General features: G+C 37.0%; 1 protein-coding gene across 1 annotated transcript in view; it reads right to left on the bottom strand.

Annotated features, from left to right (window-relative positions):
- The window catches only part of PDE1C (phosphodiesterase 1C), a 436,829-nt gene extending 423,488 nt beyond the window's left edge, over positions 1-13,341 (bottom strand). The window contains exon 1 of the mRNA XM_074198958.1: positions 13,259-13,341. Within this exon, the coding sequence (XP_074055059.1) occupies positions 13,259-13,316 (58 nt within the window). The 5' untranslated portion in view covers positions 13,317-13,341. The remainder of the gene's footprint in view (positions 1-13,258) is intronic.
- Between the last annotated feature and the right edge of the window lie 8,310 nt (positions 13,342-21,651).

Raw genomic sequence — 21,651 nt, 5'->3', positions numbered from 1 at the left:
CAGACCACTCACAGTGCATTCAATAAAGTACCTTCCTCACTGAAGAAATCCATAACCTATCTCTACTTATAAACGTTAATTATGGACTGCTACTTCCATTCTGAGCACAGCAGAAATCATATTCTCACCTTCTTTCTTCCCTTCCTACCAAAAGACAAAGTTTCTTCTCTTGGCATAAGCTATTCTTTGAAAGACAAAGTTAAAATTATCAATAGCCCCCACAAACAAGTTAGACCTTAGACAAATTTGGGGGAACCAATTAAAATCAATTAAAACAAAATGTCAGTAATTTCTGGCCAAGATGATGGAGAGAAGACAGGCAGTGAGCTAAGGTCTCTTGATCTTCCCTCATATATAATATGAAACAAACCTCTTAAGAGAAATTAATTCTCATTACATTAGGAGGTACAGAGGACCTATTGCAATAGAGGGGCAGAATCATAATATTATCAGATTTGGCTTAAAATTAACATACATACACTCAGTTAAGAAACTTATCTTACCTTTCAAATATTAGAAGGGGAAAAGGGGAGGGGGAGGAAAAGGGGAAATAGAAGAAGGAAGGGAAGGAAGAAGGGGCAAAGGGAAAGGGGAAAGAAAGAAGAGGGGGGGTTGGATATAAGGAAAAACACAATGAAGGTGGTGGTATTTAGAAATAAAATACTGGGGAATTCAGATAAAAGCAAAAAGGAAGAATACAAACATAGGAAAGACAGCATGGAGGGCAATAAAGAGTTAGTAATTATAATTTTGAATGTGAACGGGATGAATTCTCCCTTAAAACATATGTGAGTAGCAGAGCAGATTAAAAACCAGAATCCTATAATATGCTCCTTCAAGAAACTCATTTGAAGCAGAGAGATACATATAGAGTAAAGGTAAAAGGTTAGAGCAAAATATATTTTGATTCAGCTGAAGTGAAAAAAGCAAGGGTAGCAATCCTTATCTCAGACAAAGCAGTTGCAAAAACAGATCTCATTAAAAGAGATAAGGAAGGAAACTATATCTTCCTAAAAGTTGCTATAGACAATGAAGTAATTTCAATACTAAATATATATGCACCAAATAATATAGCATCCAAATTCTTAGAGAAGAAGTTGAAGGAGTTACAGGAAGACACAGACAGCAAAACTCTACTGGTGGTAGACCTCAACCTCCTGCTCTCAGTTTTAGATAAATCTAACCATAATATAAACAAGAAGAAAGTTAAGGAGGTAAATAGATTGTTAGAAAACCTAGGCATGATAGACCTATGGAGGACATTGAATGGGTATAGAAAGGAATATAGTTTTTTTTCTGTACTATATGGCACTTACACAAAAATTGACCATGTACTTGGGCAGAAAAACCTAATAATCAATAGCAGAAAGGCAGAAATAGTGAATACATCTTTCTCAATGCAATAAAAATCACATGTAATACTGGGCCAGGGAGATCTAGACCCCAAACTAACTGGAAACTAAATAACATCATTTTAAAGAATAAGTGGATCAAACACCAAATTATAGAAAGAATTAATGATTTCATCCTAGATAATGACAATAATGAAACAACACACCAAAACTTTTGGGATACAGCCAACGAAGCTGTCAGGAGATATATTATATCTTTAAATGCTTACATGAATAAATTAGAGAAAGAAGAAATCAATGAGCTAAACAACAAACTAAAAAAATTAGAGAAAGAACAAATTAAAAACCTCAAATTAAATATCAAATTAGAAATTGTAAAAAGTTAAAGGAGAAAATAATAAAATCAAAAGCAAGAAAACTATTGAACTAATAAATAAAACCAAGAGCTGTTTTTTGTTGTCGTTGTTGTTTTTAGCTTTTTGCAAGGCAAATGGGGTTAAGTGGCTTGCCCAAGGACACACAGCTAGGTAATTATTAAGTGTCTGAGGTTGGATTTGAACCCAAGTACTCCTGACTCCAGGGCCGGTGCTTTATCCACTGCGCCACCTAGCCGCCCCTAAGAGCTGGTTTTATGAAAAAACCAATAACATTGATAAACCCCTGGTTAATTTGATTTAAAAAAAAGAAAAAAGCAAATTGCTAGTATCATAAATGAAAAAGGTGACCTCACCACCACTGAGGAAGAAATTAAAATTATAATTCAGAATTATTTTGCCCAAATCTATGCTGATAAATTTGATAGTCTAAGTGAAATGGATAAATATTTACAAAAATAAAAATTGCCCAGGTTAAATGAAGAGGAAATTAAATACCTAAATAACCCTATCTCAGAAAAAGAAATTCAACAAGCCATTATTGAACTCCCTAAGAAAAAATCTTCAGGGTCAAATGGATTCACAAGTGAATTCCATCAAACATTTAAGGAGTAATTGGTTCCAATTCTATATAAACTCTTTGGAAAAATAGGTGAAGATGGAATTCTGCCTAACTCTTTCTATGACACCAATATGGTGCTGATACTTAAGAAGGAAGAGTTAAAACAAAGAAAGAAAATTATAGACCTATCTCTCTGATGAATATAGATGCAAAAATCTTAAATAAAATCTTAGCAAAATGATTACAAGTTATCACTAGGGTAATACATTATAACCAAGTTGGATTTATCCCAGGGATGCAGAGTTGGTTCAATATTAGGAAAACTGTTAGGATAATAAATTATATCAATAATAAACCTATCAGAAATCATATGATGATTATATCAATAGATGCCAAAAAAGTTTTTGACAAAATACAGCACCCATTCCTACTAAAAACACTAGAGAGCATAGGAATAAATGGATTGTTCCTTGAAATAATAAGCAGTATCTATCTGAAATCATCAACAAGCATTATATGCAATGGCGATAGGCTAGAGGCATTCCCAGAAAGATCAGGGGTGAAACAAGGATGGCCATTATCATCACTACTATTCAATATTGTATTAGAAATGTTAGCTTCAGCAATAAGAGAAGAAAAGAAATTGAAGGAATTAGGATTGGGAAAAAAGAGACAAAACTCTCACTCTTTGCAAATGACATGATAGTATGCCTACAGAATCCCAAAAAATCATCTGAAAAACTACTAGAAATCATTTTCAACTTTAGCAAAGTTGCAGGATATAAAATAAACCCTCATAAATCTTCAACATTTCTATATATGACTAGCAAGACACAGCAGAAAGAATTATAAAGAGAAATCCCATTCAAAGTAACCTCAGACAATATAGAATACTTGGGAGTCCACCTGCCAAGGCAGACTCAGAAACTTTTTGAAAACAATTACAAAACACTTCTCACACAAATAAAATCAGATTTAAATAACTGGGCAAATATCAATTGCTCATGGATAAGGCAAGCTAATATAATAAAAATGATAATTCTACCTAAATCAAACTACTTATTTAGTGCCCTATCAATCAAAATTCAAAAAGTTACTTTAATGAGTTTGAAAAAATTGTAAGTAAATTCATATGGAGAAATAAAAAGTTGAGAATTTCCAGGGATTTAATGAAAAAAAGTACAAAAGAAAGTGACATAGCCCTACCAGATCTAAACTTATATTATAAAGCATCAGTCATCAAAACTACCTGGTATTGGCTAAGAAACAGAATGGTGAATCAGTGGAATAGATGAGGTATAATGGCAGGAAAATGATTACAATAATCTGCTGTTTGATAAACTCAGAGTCCAGCTTTTGGAATAAAAACTCTCTCTTTGATAAAGAACTGTTGTGAAAATTGGAAGTTAGTATGGCAAGAACTTGGATTAAACCAACACCTCATACCCTATACCAAGATAACATCAAAATGGATACAGGATTTAGACATACAAAACACTATTATAAACAAACTAGGAGATCAAGAAATAGTTTACCTACCAGATCTATTGAAAGGGAATCAGTTTATGACCAAGGAGGAAATGGAGAACATCATTAAAAACAAACTACTTAATTTCAGTTACATTTAATTAAAAAGCTTTTGCACAGACAAAACCACTGTAACCAAGATTAAAAGAAATGTAGTAAATTGGGAAACAATTTTTTGCAACTAGTATTTCTGACAAAGGACTTGTTTCTAAAATATACAGAGAACTGAGTCAGATTTTTTAAAAAAACAAGCCATTCCCCAATTGACAAGTGGTCAGAGGATATGCAGAGGCAATTTACAGATGAGGAAATCAAAGCGATCAATAGTCATATGAAAAATTGCTCTAAATCACTACTTATTAGAGACATGCAAATTAAAGCCATCTCTGAGATACCTCTTCCCACCTCTCAAACTGACCAATATGATCAGAAAGGACAATGATCAATGTTGGAAGGGATATAGAAAATCTAGGACAATGTTGGTGGAGCTATGAACTCATCCAAACTTTCTGGAAATCAATTTGTAATTATGCCCAAAGGGCAACAAAAATGTGCATACCCTTTGATCCATCAATACCACTACTGGGTCTATACCCTGAAGAGATCATGAAAAAGGGTAAAAATATCACTGTACAAAAATATTCATAGCAGCCCTATTTATGGTGGCAAAGAATTGGAAATTGTGGTATATGTACTTTTTGGAACACTATTGTTCTATTAGAAACCAGGAGGGATGGGAATTCAGGGAAGCCTGGAAGGATTTGCATGAACTGATGCTGAGCGAGATGAGCAGAAACAGAAGAACATTGTAAACCCTAACAGCAACATGGTATGATGATCAGCTTTAACAGACTTTCTCATGCCATCAGTGCAATAATCAGGCACAATTTTGGGGTATCTGTGATGGAGCATACCATTTATACCCAGAGAAAGAATTGAGGAGTTTGAACAAAGACTAAATACTATAACCTTTAATTAAAAAAAAAAACAACTCAGTATCTTATTATGTAATTTTGCTATCTCTTATACTTTTTTCCCTTAAGGATATGATTTCTCTCTCATCACATTCAATTTGGATCCATGTATACCATGGAAACAATGTAAAGACTGGCAAATTGCCTTCTATGGGGGGTGGGAGAGGGAAGCAGGGTAAGGGTAAAAATTGCAAAATTCAAAATAAAATTTTTAAATGTCAGACTGGAAAAGGATTGTAGGGTAATGTGAAATGACATTTTTTTTCTTTCTTGGTATAAACTATCTTTTTCCTCTTTGCAGACCTTTTCAAAAATTTAATCTCATAATTGCAGATCTTTATAAAAAAAGGAGGAAAAACCCAACACTGGAGAGCTGGATGGAATCTCAGAGGAAATGAAACCCTCTCATGCCACACCCAACAAATGACTATTTAATCTCTGCCAAGAAGTATTGAATTTGAATTATCTTAGAAAGATTTTGAAGATCACCTGTCAAAATAAGGTACTAGATGCCAAGGTCCTTTCCAAACTCTACTGTAGAGAATGCAGTGACAGTATATAATCCTGTCTATGACTTTTTGAGTGCATTTCCTGTAATATGCCTTACTTGAGGCTTTGTTGGAAGTACTCTGAGGTTAAAGTTTCCCATATAACTCAAAGAGTTTATATCCTATCAAGGGAAATCAGATTCATTGGCCATCCTACCTTATTTCAAAGTAATTAACTTTGTTAAGTAAAAATGCTTTTCCATTCAATCAGAATCACACAGGAATAGAGCCCGTCTACTTCCTTAAATCAATCATTCTATGGGATTCTTGGTCACACTCTAAGGAATTGGTAGAAAAAGAAAAGCTGTTTTAGAACCATGTAAAGATTCTGAGGGTCTGAAAGTGGAGAAGACAGAGGGGTCATACAGAGCTAAGCCTATAGCAGCCTAGGAGAAAGAGAAGACTGAACGATGGCAAAGAAAGGAGATCTCAAGAATGTAAATATTCAAACTATGAAGGCAGCTTGGAGCAGAAGATCTGGAAAGATGCCACCAGTACAACAGCAATTCAGGGAAGTCCCAAGAAAAGATCAGCAATTTTCCCAACTTCCCCTTCCAGTGCCTATCTAGTTACAGACAATATAATAATAATAAAGATAAACGTTTGTTTCTCAAACATTTGCCTCAACTACAAAAATATGAAGGGTTCTAGAATTAGAGAACCCACCTCTACCTATGTGTTAGGAGTTTTCCTAACTGAAGACTTGGAACAAATGTGATTAATCTCCTAACTTTTCATTTAAGATACATTAGACATGGGGGGTCATTTTATTGTCGCTATGCTTAAACTAGCTAATTACACATATAAATGTAATATAATTACATATGTAAATCAGTACAGATCAGTTACCTATAGTATATATAGAAGTTTCTCTGGAGTCCTTATGAGTTCTAGGTTTGCTATAGATGCAAGAGTTTCATCTCATGATCCCCTGTCTTCCTTTTGGATCTTTGGGATTAGCTACAACCTCTACACCATAGTCTCAAGGGCAAAGTTGCTTAACTTTTTTATGTAATGGATTCCTTTAACAAGCTAGTGGAATCTATGGACACCTTCTTTAGAAGCATAAAATAAAATCCCTGAAATACAAAGGAAATCAATTATTTTGAAATACAGTAACAAAAATTTAGCTAAGTTCATCACATCTATGTTCCTGATGAAATTTACAGTCCATGAGACAATGCTCCCCCCAGAGTCACAAGCAAGAAATTCTCTTTTAGTTTCTTGAGAAGGTTCATGATATCCTAGATGAAGAGCAGAGCGGGATGTCAAAAATCATCTAGTCCATCTCCGTCATTTTACAGATAAAGAAACTTGAGGCCCAGAGAAAAGGAGTGATTTATTTAAGATCTTCCACTGTATAAAGCTTGGAAATATTTCTGTCTGGTAATTTGTCACTGTCTGACCTCTAAGAAATATCCTGAAGACCTAGGAGCTGATTGATCAACCCCTCTAGATAAAAACAAAAAAAAAGGTATTTTATAGCCAGCTTTCATAACTAGTGATTATAGTTAAGAGCAGTCCTCTATAAGGCAACATCTCCAATCACACTCAGCATTTATATAATATTATATATAATGAATATATGTATATATATATATATATATATGCTTATGTGTGTGTGACTGTGCAACTATTCCAAAGCAATCCAACATGTATTTACTAAGGACCTCTGAGAGTCACTGTGGCTTAGTGGGTAGTAGGCTAGCCTAGGAACTAGGAAGACATGGGTTCAAGGTCCATTTCTGACACATACTGGCCGTGGGACCCAGGGGAAATCATTTAATTTCCCAGTGACCCAGGCAACTCCCTTTGACTATAAATTGCAAAGAAAGGGACAATTTGCATAAGTAGAGGGGGGGTCCCTCATCTAAGAGTTCCCTACATCACTGAAATTCCAGGTCCAGCCTCTGACCTGTGTATAAAAAGACATCATGGGGATACCAGGTTCCAAGTCTGCATGCACTTTCTTGTATTTTTTAATCGATATTTTCTCTTATTCTTCCAATTACATGCTATGGTTGTTTTTCATCATTCATCCATTTGAAAATTTTTAAGTTACAATTCTACCTCCCTCCCTTCCCTCCCTGCCTCCCCCAGTGGTAAATAGTTTGCTAAAAGTTGTACATGTACATTTGTGTTCAACACATTTACATATTAGTCATTTTCTGTATGAGGAATTAGGACTACAAGGAAAGAAAAGAAAAGTATGAGTTAGGAGGAAAAACATAAGAGAAGTTTTAGACAAGAGAATATAGTAAACATTCAGATTCTATGGTTTGGTTTGTTTTTTCCTCTGGATGCAGATGGCATTATTATTAACAGATCTCTCAGGGTTATCCTAGCTCTCTGAACTATTGAGAGGAGCTACAACCCTCAATGTTGGACAACTCATAATATTGGTGTTAATGTGGACAGTGTTCTCTTGATTCTGCTCTCTCTCTGCAAGCATTTTTTAAGTCTCCACGATGAGGGCCAGACTTTGCAGATATGAAGACAAAACAAAAAATCATCTCCATCATCTGTGTTATGCAGAAGGGACACATTAACAAATAAGAAATAAAAATAGATATGATCATTTGAGAAAGGAAAGTTCATTTACAACTTGGAGGACCAGAAACCCTTCCCATTTGGCCATACATCAGCTAAGCCTTAAAGAAAGTTAAGGATTTCTAGAGACAAAGGCAAGAAATGGGTAGCTTCCAAGTATGAGAAAGAACCTCATGGAGACAGGAGTTAGGACACCAAGTCTGAGAAATAGCAAGTTGGCCATTTCAGCTGAATATAGAATAAAACATGACAAGTTTTATTTTTTAATGACAATCTCTGTGCTATGGCGGCATGGGGTGAAAAATATTAATAAAAAGTTATCTGAGCTAGAATGGAAATTAGCACATTGAGAATGTTGGACTGGAGAGACAAATAACCCTGTTGGGTCTTCCTAACTTAGATGAAGAATCCAGTTACTTGCTGACCTAGCTTTAAAAGGAGGTTTGTCTATTCTACAGGGCCTTCATCAATAATCAAATATTTCCAAAAGAGAAATACTTGCACCTTTTTTCTTTCTTTTTCTTTTTTCTTTTGTACATTTTCTCTTGCTTGTGAGAGAATACCTCAGAAACTACTGTGCAAGACATTTCCCATCATGAAAAAACCACAGAGAAAATGCCAAGATAGGAGCTTTTACTTTTGAAATCTGCATGAAGTAAAACCAAAAGTATCACATAATATATAACAAAAGAGGGAGAGATGCCTGTGCACAAATGGATTTCAGAAATCACATAAAGTAGAAAGAACTCATAACTAGGCAATAACTCTAGAAGGGTAAATGAATTTAAAAGGAAATAAATAAGAAAAAAGAAATGGGAGACTAACTATCCCTCATCTTCAGGAGATAAAAATCACATAAAGAAATCTATATACTCAAAAGGGGAAACACAGTGTGGGAAGAATTTTCATAAAATTCCAGGAAAAAAGAAACTAAAGTGATATTGTGGCAGTATAGTGCAGAAAACCTCAAGGAGGAAATAGAAGAGATGTTGGGTGTGGAAGGGTTAAAAAACTGGGATAGAGTCATGATATTAGAGATAAAACCAATTATACACAGAGATACTGAAATTCTCTCTCAAAAGTAGTGCAGCTTTTGAGTAAAGCAAGTTGAAAATGTGCTATAATTTTATTTCAATAGACAGAAGTGACATGTGAAAATACTATTCTGAACCTAACTGTGACCAAATAGAAATGTATGGAATCTTGGAGCGGATGTGACAACTCCATTGTACGATCTGTGATGGGAAAGGAAAGGAAAACCAGCACGTACATTAGATTTAATGGACAGTAAAATTTTAAAGGATTTAGAGCATGGGTTATTAACCTAGGTCCATGAACTTTAAAAGGATCATTCAATATGATAAACTTCCTTTACAATCCCATGTGTTATATTGGATGCATTAAAAAAAAAAAAACTTTGGGTTTTTTCCTGTGAAGAGGTCATAGGCTTCACCGGAATGCCGAGGGGGATACATATCTCAAAAAGGGTTAAGACCTTGATTTAAAGAAAGGATAAATAAAATTCACTGGCTTAATATTGTTCAGGAAAACTCACAACAAGAGAAATTGAAATGTCTAGAATATTTTGAAGATACAAGCAAAAATTAGTCTAATAAGAATGGAAATTGAGAAAATACCTAAGTATTTGCATAGGAAAATCATTGGTCAACTCAGCCTTTAAAGATGGAAGCAGGGGCAACTAATTGAAGATAAATCCAAAAGAATAGGATGGACATATGAAAACAGTTACAGGTGTACCAAATCCCAAATGTTGGTGACAAATATTAAAGGTACAAAAAGAAACTTTCCTGTATCTATATTGGTTGAAAGAGAAGGTTTAAAGGATCACTATCCAGAGGGAATGAGATGGAGGTAATGACTGACAGGAAGAAGGCTAAACCACTTAACTTCGATTTTGTTTCTACTTTTTCTTCCACAGAAAACAATCTTTGGACTTGGGGTGAGGGGAAAGAATTCAAGATTGTCAACAGTGAGCTGAAACTCAAAAAGAATATAAGAAGATATGTAAGACTGTAGCCAATTGTCCTCAAATGTGCCCATACAAACAACATCTTGGGTCACTGAAATAAATGAGAGATATGATTACTGGGACCCTGCCTATGGCCTGTGAAAACTACACAGAACTCAAAAGGTACCACAAGTCTAAAGAGCAAATCTCCAGGTTTTCAATAAAGGGAAGAAAACAGAGTATGCATACTATTGATGAGCTTGCTGTCTATGCCTGGAAAAATTCTAGAACACAGTGTAGAAGGGGTGATTTGTGAGCATTCGTTGAGGGGAAGCAGTGATCACAAGAGCCATCATAGCATAATCAAAACCAAACACTAGTAGTACAGTAACAGCAGTAGCAGCAGTAACAGTAGTAGTAATTCATAGTACCTTAAGGTTTGAAGAATATTTTAATTTGTTATCTCCTTTGTTCCTCCCAATAAGCTTTATTACCTTTGCTTTAAAGATAGTCACATAACCAATAAATATTTAAGACAGGATTTTGAAGTTAAATCTTTGTGGCTCTAAGTTTAGAAATCCAGTCTCTATGCCACCCAGCTGCCTCAGTCACAACAGACTACCCTACTATCATCTTATTATATTGGACCCAATGTTTTTAGCCTGCCAAGATATTTTTGGATCTAAATAGACATCTAGAGTTGTTATAAATTCAGAATGTTAGCTATCCTTCCACTTTATTTCTACAAATTTGACAACATGCTTTCTATTCCTTCATCCAAGGCATGGGTTAAAAAAAATTATTGAACATCACAGGGTCAAAAAACAGTCCATGAGGCATTTCACTAGCAAGGTTTTTTTGAGATGAAATAGGTCCATTAGTGGCTACATTTTGAACTTATTTCTTTATTAAGTCTGTATTTACTGAACCAACATCTCTCCATGCTTTTGGTAAGGAACTAATAATTTTTCAAATGTACTGCTGAAATTTAGGTAAACCACATTCATAGTATTCCTTTAAACTATTGGTCTAACACCTTTTTTTTAAAGTCTGGCATGACTAAGGACTATTGTGTGGGGAAAGGGTTGGACTTTTTTGACCTCAGAAGGCAGAACTCCAAGAACCAGCCAAAAGTAGAGTAGGCTTCCCCAAAAGGGAATATCATCTAACAAATATTATTCCTCCCACCATCCCTGGAGGTAGGTGCTATCATTGTTCCCATTTTATAGATGAAAACACTGAGTCTGGGAGAAGCTATGTGACTGGCCCAGAGTCACACAACTAAGTGGTATATGAGACAGGTTTTGAACTCAGGTCTTCCTGACCTCTCTCCACCATGCTACATAACTGCCACATAGCATAGAACTCAGGCAAATATTTGAGAGATGGTAGAGCCAGGGAGATACATCAGTCTTCAAAAGAGGCTCAAGAAGATCTCATGGTGGGGATAAAGTATCCTTATCAGAGAATTTGGATCAAGTGCAAGAGATCATAGGAAGTTAAATGGAAGCTTGGTGATTATATATTCTACATATTCCTAACTCTCTAGGAATTAAGGAGGAAAAAGTTCCTTGAGGGCAGAGATTCATATTTTGTTTTGTCTTTAACTTTGAAACTCCAACACCTAGCATAGTTCACAGTCTATAATGGGCCCATGATAAATGCTTGTTAATCAATTTCCTGATACATAAATTATCTGAATCATTCCTGAATCTATTTCTATTTGCAAGCAACCTCACCAGGGCAGAATGTTTCATAATTTAGCAATAATAATAACTCATATTTATATAAAGCTTTCTAAAGTTGGCAAAGGGCTATCCACACAAGGTATAAAGTAAGTAGGTCAAATATTCTTATGTCCACTATATGAGAAAACTGATGTACAGGAGGATTCTATGACCTAGCCTTGGTTACAAAGCTAATAATATTGATTGAGGCATCATTCAATACTTGGTTTCCTTATTTTAAGATATGGTCTCTTCATTAGGCTGTGCCTATTATTTAAATTATTATTCTCATCTGTTTTTTAGAAAACTACCTTGAATTTTCAGAATTTATTGAAGTGACTCAGATAAAGGCTGTCCATACCACTTGTAGATTTAGAAAGTCTCCAGACCAAAGAGTCATAGGATTTAGGGCAAAAAACTGCCTCACAAATCATTGAATTCAATTCCCTTATTTATGACTACAAATGACTTGTCCAGGGTCACACAGGCAGGACTTAAACCCTCATCACTTGATCAAGGTCACATAGGTAGCACATAGCTGAAGTAGTATTAAACACCGATCCTTTGACTCCAAACCCAGTCCTCTTTTCACTTTATCACAGCATTCCTTGATGGCATGATCGAGATGCCTAAAGAAATCGATGAAAGATGAACATGGTCGCAGTTTGAAATGATAGTCACAAGTTATAAAAATCCTTTGTGGGAGAAGAATCCAGCACAGACACCCCAACGATGATATAACCAAGATTTCATCATTGAAGGCACACCTTTCCAGCTGTTGATTACATTATTGCTGAATTCACCAGCTGAAAACCCAACACCATTATCATGATAAAAGGCAGTGGGTTATAGATGGCAGCAGGTGGGAGGCTTAATGACTTAATTCTGAAATGCTCTTGTCAGGCATTTAAACTGCCTCAAGAGACTTTTCATTGTGACAAATTCTTGCAGGTACATTTGGCGACATGGATTTTGAACACAATGCCATTTCAACAAAGGACATTTGTGAGAAAATCCCCAGTGGCAGACAATTGACTTTCCTCTTTTGATATGGCTATATTTTTGTTGTGTCTGGGGTGGAGGTGAAGAGTTTCAAAAGTGTCATTTCAGCCTGTACAAATACCCAATTCAACCTCTGGTCTGAAAGGTTAGGTCACCTTATGTCAGCCATTAAAGGGACTATGAAACCAAAAAGGAAAAAGGTCAGTGCAGCTGGCTCGAAATGCATGCCCATGATGTTGAAAAATCTGAGAAAAGCCAAAAGGAGGCAATGCTTGCAAAGAAAGTGAGGCTGGGCTATAGCTTAGCTGCATTCATAGGCACAAGTCTCTCTTGGTAATGATAATGATAACCCCAGTTACTAACCTTCTCTCCATCTTGGAATTACTTTCCATTACTTGCAATTTTTTTTGTGAAAACATTGTACTTACTGATCTGTACCACTCTATGCACAGACAGTATTCCTGCAAGAATATAAGCACATCTCTCTGTTTTTTGGTCTTTATATTTCTAGTGTCTAGCACAATGCCTAGGAAACAGTAGGTGCATAATAAATGTTTTATAGTGACTTTTTGATTCTTTCCATTACCAGAGAAAACTTTAAAGATAGCAATGCTTTCAGTTCTTAGACATAAAGATGCAAAATTTATTTAAAAAAAAAAACAACCTGGTTTACCTTGTTCTCCTGTGTCTGGATTTTCCATGACTTCTCCAGGAGAGTTCCATTCCTCCATGATCTCTTCCCTTGCTTGTGTTCCAGACTCTAATAGAAATCAAGCAAAAGAAAATTCCCAGTCAGCTGGTTGGTGATGAGGATGATGATGATGCATTGGTGATTTTATTAATGTGGTGTAGAAAGTTTCTATCAAAATCCCAGCTGATGAAGCATAGCACCTATGTCTCAGACTGGAAAAGATGATTTGAATAGTGTCAAAGAGTGAATGTCCCAAAGAAGGTTGACATAATAGCTAGAATTTATATAACACTTTAAGGTTTACAAAGAGATTTACAAATATTATCTAACAAATACTATACCTCCCACCATGCCTGGAGGTAGGTGCTATCATTGTTCCCATTTATAGATGAAAAACTGAGTCTGGGAGAAGCTATGTGACTGGCTCAGAGTCACACAACTAAGTGGTATATGAGACAGGTTTTGAACTCAAGTCTTCCTGACCTCTCTCTACCATGCCACATATCATAGAACTCAGGCAAATATTTGAGAGATGGTAGGTCCAGGGAGAGAAGGGAATCCAAGAAATCTCTTTTTTCTATGACCTCTCCTTGATTCAATTTCACCACTCCACTGGAAATGAATATTCCACAGGGAAAAATAAGTCCTATAGAGTAAGTAGATGATCAGCATAACTAGAAGGCAGTCAGAGGGCAGAATGAGAGATCTCAGGTCACAACAGAGCAGTAATTGAAGGAAGTAAGTAACCAGAGTAAGAATTGGTTCACCAGGTCCTGAGCTCTGCCCACCTTCACCCTCATCATCAACAAGCTAGAAATGAACCCTCTGGCAATCTGGAAATGGAAATGTAGATGTGGGAATTCTTGTGTTTGAGGTTATCTATAGCCTGGTTGGACTAGCCTAGATTTCTAAGTTATCTTAAGAATAAAGTAACCACGGTGATTGTCTAATAATAGATTTTATTTGATTGCTTTGATCTCTATAAGCATTAGCAATGGCTTATACAGTCAAGATATGCTTTTGCTGTTTACATCATGACAAGTTCAAGTGATTGGGGTCTGTCAAAATACAGGGAGGAAGGGAAGAGGGTAGAGGTTTCCCAAAGGGTAGGACTGAATTAAGAGGCTAATTCAGGAAATGTATGAAGACTTCACCACTTAACTAATGAAATGAGTGCTGCAATCCTCTGAAAGAAATGGAGATAGCCAATTCTCAGAGTTTGGTGATACACTGAACCCAAATCTTTGGCATCAGGTGTAATGTGCAATTGGCATAGTGAGTGATGGTATCAACATGTGGACCTTCAGTCAAATGACTAAGAAGTAGCATTCCCTCTGGAATCCAGATAACTGGGACCTTTGAGTAGAACTTTGTGGGTAATGAGTGTTTCCCTACATATGATGCCATTTGTTCCTCACCCTAACCAAGGGAAGTAGCATACAGATCAAATGGAAACAAATGACTAAAAAAATGGAATGTTCTCATATGGAGAAGGAATAACCAACGTACAGCTCACAGACGCCAATGGTATTTGGCAATGAACATGAATCACACGGAATGGGTTCCTATCAACACTATTGGAAGAACATTGAGGCACATTGATAGAATTTCAATTATAAACTCCCTCTTAGACTTTAAGGAATGCAGACTATAAAAGAGGCACTGCAGGTTCAGTTCCAGACCCTGGCAGTTAAGTGAATATTGCAAAAAAGTGAGTCACAGAATTTTCTGATTTCCTAGTGCATATAAAGTTATGTTTTAGGAGCAGCTAGGTGGTACAGTGGATAGAGCACCAGCCCTGGAGTCAGGTGGACCTGAGTTCAAATCCAACCCCAGACATTTAATAATTACCTAGCTGTGTGGCCTTGGGCAAGCCTCTTAACCCCATTGCCTTGCAAAAACAAAAAAAAAAGAGAAAAAAAGAAAAGTTATGTTTACACTATATTGTAGGCTAGTTAGTGTACAAAAGGGGCTAGAATTATCCCATTTTTTGGCTAAAAAATTCATTATATATACAACTTAATTTAAAAATATTTTTTACTAAAAATATTATCATCTGAGCCTTCAATCAGTCATCTTTTTTGCTGGTGGAGGGTTTTGCCTCAATGTTGATTAGCTACTGACTGAGCAAGGTGGTGGTTTTGCCCAAGGTTATAAAAGACTGTGACAACTACTTAAAATAAGATAACAACAAAGTTTGCCAACATCCATTGACTCTTCCTTTCACTTGAACACTTAGAGGCCATTGTAAGATTATTACCTGACCCAATATCAATATTGTTGTGTCTCTGGGAAAACATAGATCCGAGATAATGAGGGAGAAAACATTGGGTGGGTAGAGCAGTCAGAACACACATAACACATCCATTAAGTTCACCTTTTGATATGGGGATGGTGGCACTCCAAAACAATTAAAATAGTAATAATCAAAGATCACTGATCACATATCACCATAACAGGTAAAATAATAAAGAAAAAGTTTGAAATATTGCCAGTATTACCAAAATATAATACAGAGACATGATGTGAGCAGATGTTGGTGGAAAAACAGACTTGCTCAATGCAGGGAAGTGACAAACCTGGAGGTTTCTCAAAAATAATTCTTAATAATAAAATAAAGCAAAATACACACAAAAATAAAAAAACCCATAATATCTATGAATTACAATAAAATATGGAATGCCTGTGTGTTGTTTTCTATCTTTAATTCTCATATCTCATACACAGTGAGTCTTTAATAAATGCCTATTGAATTTTGTTGACTTTAATTTGAAGTCACAAAATTACCATAGCAAGAGACAGCATGGTTTGGTAGAGCCAGAAAGATCTGGGTTCAAATCTCACTTCAGTGTGATCCAAGACACTTAATCTCCCAGTGTTCTAGGCAACACTGAGGCTCTGAGTTTCAGAGAAAGTGTGCACCAGCATTAGGAGAAGAACACCCAGGACTTCCATACCAATAAACACCCAGGGCCAGGGCCATCCTAAGCTTTTTAGAAGCATTTTTTAATAAATGTATCATTCACTAAGTAAGATACTTCTATGCCTAAATTCATCTAAAAAGCTGAGAGTGATTTGCGGATCTGCTCTTCATTGGAAGTGAAATTGATATAGTGGTAATCCTATTCCAAGATAAGCTTCTATATTTCCAAACCAGGAAACTTTACTGAGCCTGGAGTTATCTCTACAGATCCCCACTGAATCATCTTCTACCACAGACATACCCAACAGATTTTCCTATACCAGGTCATGTCTCACTTGCCCTTTCTCTAATTCTCTAATTAAAACAAAGATTTGCTACATACCTACCCGAATAGGTTACTGTGCCAAGCACTAGGAGAGATCGAGTATAGATAGGACTTGGTCCTTGTGTTCATAGAGTTTATAATCTGAGCTTGGGAAGAAGAGGGTGCTGTTGTACCAGCAGAGATAGATGGAGAGCTACAATATCAGTGTTGTACATATACCAGAAAACAAACAAATTGTATTATCCCGACTCTGAAATAATTCCTAGGAAGTGTTTGCCTCTGCTTTTCTAGGTCCAAACCCTTACCCTGTATGTTGTGAAAGGAGTCCCTACTCATTTGAATAAATGGATCAGCAAGAGAATACAAGCTCTCTGAATGTAGATCCTGGATTGCTCTAATGTTTCTCCCTGGCTAGACTATCAATTTTTATTTAAAAAATAAACGCCATTCATTCATTGAGAACATGAATCAAGAAGGTCTTTGAAAGATGAATAACAGAAGGGTTACCCCAATATTGGGGGTGAATGGTCTGTGGCATCACCTGACCCAACCTTGTATTTAGGATAGAGATCTATTTGGCCCTTGCAAAGGGTTCTCTGCTTCTTATTCCTGGGTATGCTAGCATGAGATCAGCATTCAACAGAACTATAATGCAAGTGAGGAAAACCAAATGGCACCCCTAATTTGGTAACGCATTAAGATCCGGATGCTGGAAATCTACACATTTCAGCGCTGGAATACTTCCATGCAGCTCCAGGATTGCCTTGGGTGCAGACATCTGCTTCTATCTCCTCTGGCTATATCATATAAAAACACTTATTTACATGTGGTGTCCCCATTAGGAAATAAGCTCTCTGAGGACAGGGACCCCATAGGTACCTTCCTTTGCATCCCAAGAACTTAGCCAGTGTCTCTCACACAGTAAGAACTTAATGCTAACTGCTTATTGCTGCCTGCCAAGAGGAGCAGAAAAGGGTGACTCCCTTGGCTGCAGGACTATGGAACTAGGTAACACAGGACCTTACTGGGAAGCTGAAATGGAGGACAATGACTCTGCCATCTACTGGAAGGTAAAGATCATTTCAAGCAGAGATATCAAGTAAATATTAGAAAAAGAGACCATCAGTAAGGAGGGACCACAAGAGCATATACAGAAAGCACATACCAAGGAACTAAGCTGGAGACAATAAGCACCTGCTTGGAGTCTACTCAATGCATGACTATAGGTGACTGAGGTTACATGGGCCTTTTAAAGATGGTTCCTCATAGGTAGTTAACATTTTCCATGAGTCCTAAGTTTAAGTTCCATTTATATTCTTTGACCTACATAAATACTTGTTTGGTCTTTCGGTCTTATAAACCCTGTGCTTGCAAGGGAAGTTGGTGATAATAATACTAGGGGGATCAGATAGTAAAGAACCAAGATTTTTCTGGGTGGAGAGAATGAGCCAGACAATTGTAAAAGCTGCAGAAATAGTTAAAAATCTCTGACATGAGTTACACATAAGTACATTAAGGCATTCCAAACAACTACATGAGATAAGAGCAGAAAGGCATCATCAGTGAGGACAAGAACCAAAACAATTATCTACCAGAACAAAGAGGAGAAGACCTATAAGAAGCAGGTAGCAATGAAGGCTTGTTTTGGTGTTTTCCTTGGACATAGAGAAGCAGAGATAGTTCAGATATGAAAATTGACAGGACCTGGCAACTGACTGGATACTGATAATGAAGGAGAAGGAAGAGTTATAATATCAAAGTGAAAAACATGGAGTCTGTGAAAAAAAGGCAGTGCCAAGCAGAGAAATAATGACATCAGAAGAAGAGCTTGCATAGGACAGATAATTCTTTTTTGTACACAAGTACAACAATGAGGCAAAATATCCTGAAGTCAGAGATGTGAGTTGGGGGGGGGGGGCTCAGAACAAAGGCCAGGACTGAAAATATTTCTAATCAAAGCTCACATTTACATGGTACTTTAAAGCTGGAAAACTCTTTAGAAACATTATTTCATTTGGTCCTCAGAAAGGTGCTATTGGGCAGCTAGGTGATGTGGTGAATAGAGCATTGACACTGGAGTCAGGAGGACCTTAGTTCAAATCCGACCTCAGACACTTAATAATTACCTAAAACAAAGGTACGATTGTCGCCCAGTTTGAGAAATTATGAAATTCTTTGATCTGTTCAGGGTCAAATGGCTAGAAAGGGTCTTGAACCCAGGTCTCCCTAACTCCATCTTGAGAGAAGTCATTGAATCCCTGGGTTTGAAAGAATGCAGAGAGAGAGAGAATATAGAGAAAATAAAATAGGGCTGGGAACAGACTCTTGAGAAACACCTCAAGGAGTAGGAAAGAGGAGGGGGGGAACCAGAAAGAGAATAGCAAAGAAGTGGTAAGAGCAGTTGAAAAATGATTACTCCATTCTCTAACTTCTTGGGAATTTATGGTCTGTACCTAGCAGTCAAGACCTTATCTGTTTTTGTCTTTCTCCACTTGTTCCAACAATGTAACCCAATATGGTAATCCTTATTCAATAGAATGGACAGTGGGGTGAAAGGAGCCTTAATAGCTGTGGTTCTCCAGTATCTGGGTAGCGACATTTCCGTTATGGATGCAGTACTAGGAGAACTTGGGTTGAGTAAGCTAGGTAGAGAATGGAAGAAGGCTAATGGGGGTAGCAAAGAAGATAAGGGAAAAGTGAGATTAATGCCCCCCCAAAGAAGTCTCTTAGAGGACCACAAAGTCTTCTTTTGTTTTTATATCTTGGATTCTAGGATTCCTTTGGCCATACCTATAATGACCCAGCTGCAAATATCCTCTCTTCCATCCTCTCCCACACTAGTAGTACCATGAAGCTTCACCCTTCTTCACTGCGGTGGTGCTAGGGCTAACTGAAATTTGCAGAATGATTAAGGAAGACCTATAGAAAGCAGGTTCTCCCACCCTGTTCTCCTAGGAGGCAAGTGTAAGATCACAGGATCCTAAATATACAAGACCAACTCTACTCTTACATAAGAGGAACTTGAGCTCCAAAAAAAGGGAAATGACATGTCCAAAAGCACTCACAGGATTACAGATTTAGAGTTACAAGGTACTTTTTTTATGAAAGATTTTATTTGAGTTTTACAATTTTTTCCCTTATTCTTGCTTCCCTCCCCCCACCTCCCACAGAAGGCAATTTGCCACTCTTTACATTGTTTCCATGGTGTACAGTGATCTAAACTGAATATGATGAGAGAGAAATCATATACTTAAGGAAGAAAAATAAAGTATAAGAGATAGTAAAATTACATAATAAGATAACAGTTTTTTTTCTAAATTGAAGGTCTTTGTTCAAACTCTACAATTCTTTCTCTGGATACAGATGGCTTTTCTCCATTGCAGATGGCCCCAAATTGTCCCTGATTGCTGCACTGATGGCATGAGTGAATCCATTAAGGCTGATCATCACCCCCAGGTTGCTGTTACAATGTTCTTCTGGTTCTCCTCATCTCGCTCAGCATCAGTTCATGGTTTCATCCAGGCTTCCCTGAATTCCCATCCCTCCTGGTCTCTAATAGAATAGTGTTCCATGACATACACATACCACAGTTTGCTAAGCTATTCCCCAATTGAAGGACATTCACTTAATTTCCAATTCTTTGCCACCAAAGGGCTGCTATGAATTTTTGTACAAGTGATGTTTTTACCCTTTTTCATAATCTCTTCAGGGTACAGACCCAGTAGTGGTATTGCTGGATCAGACTATGCACATTTTTGTTGTCCTTTGGGTGTAATTCCAAATTGCTCTCCAGAAAGTTTGGGTGAGTTCACAGCTCCATCAATAATGTATTAGTGTCCCAGATTTCCCACATCCCTTCCAACATTGATCACTGTCCTTTCTGGTCATATTGGCCAGTCTGAGAGGGATGAAGTGGTACCTCAGAAATGCTTTAATTTGCATTTCTCTAATACGTAATGATTGCAAGGTACTTTCTATGTCTTTCATGTTACAGATGAGGAAAGTTGGGCCCTGTGAAGCTTTTCCAAGGTCTTACATGACTTGAACTCCATCCACTGGTTGCCATGGTGTCTCTCCTGCTTCCCTTATTGAAGCTCTTGTAACAGAACCCAATCCCTTTGTGGCTAGGTTGCTGCTTTGCTGATGACATCAAAGTCCCACTTTTCTTTCTCAAATCTTGGGAATGACTCTATGGCAGGATTGTGGGAGATTGCCATTGCGGTTAAGGCAGAACTAGAAGGAGGTACTGGTGAAAAATTAACTATCCTTCCCCCCCAATTTGTTTGGGAAGGCTTGGTCATTGAGTCAGGATTGTCTGTTGTAGCAGGTGTCATATGTACATGTGACTTGGTGATGTCATGTTTTCCCCCTCATTCTATTGTTTTTGCTTAACTATACTGTGAGATCTAAGTGCTTTGGGAAAAAGCCACTGCACCAGACAGAAAGGGGTTGCCAGTGGACTGAAGTCAAAATAACCAATGGAAAGTAACTTGAATCCAAGACCTGGATGCCTGCTCTCCAGTCATCTGTGACATTTTCATAGATAGAACATTATATGAATTATTTAACTTGAACTCCTCCACTTCCCCACAACCTTGTTCATCAGGTGCTGGAGTTTTATAAATGAGGAAGTTCAAATAACTCATTAAACTTACATTAGACTGGCCCAAGGCTCAAACACACATGAACATCAGGGATTGAACTTTAAATCTAAATCTTTGTGACCTTGATTCTTATACTCCATCTGCTACTCAATATTTTCCCTAAAAAAATAACTAACACCAAGGATGTGGAGATCAAGAGTAACCCAGAAGGAGTCCTCCAAAATTCAGCAAATACTCTCCTGATCTCCATGATGAACCAAAAAAGACGCATTATCCCTTCCAAATCCACCAACCCTCCAGCTGTCCAATCATTCTGGACTCCCCTTCCCTGGGAAGACGCAATTCTATGATCTAGACCATGGTGCAACTAGCTAATTTGAAGGTGAGAGGATGAAGGACAGGGTCCATTTCTGCCCTGAATCTGGATTATTCATTAGTCAAGAATTCAGAATATCTGAAGGGAATGGGGGAAAATATCAAATTAATTAAGCTCATCAGGGGTTTAGCTAATGACTGAAGCCAT

The sequence above is a fragment of the Macrotis lagotis genome, chromosome 8 (assembly GCF_037893015.1).
Source record: "Macrotis lagotis isolate mMagLag1 chromosome 8, bilby.v1.9.chrom.fasta, whole genome shotgun sequence".
Lineage (NCBI taxonomy): Eukaryota > Metazoa > Chordata > Mammalia > Peramelemorphia > Peramelidae > Macrotis > Macrotis lagotis.
The sequence above is the reverse complement of the archived record's forward strand: the minus strand, read 5'-3'. Positions and strand labels throughout refer to the sequence as shown.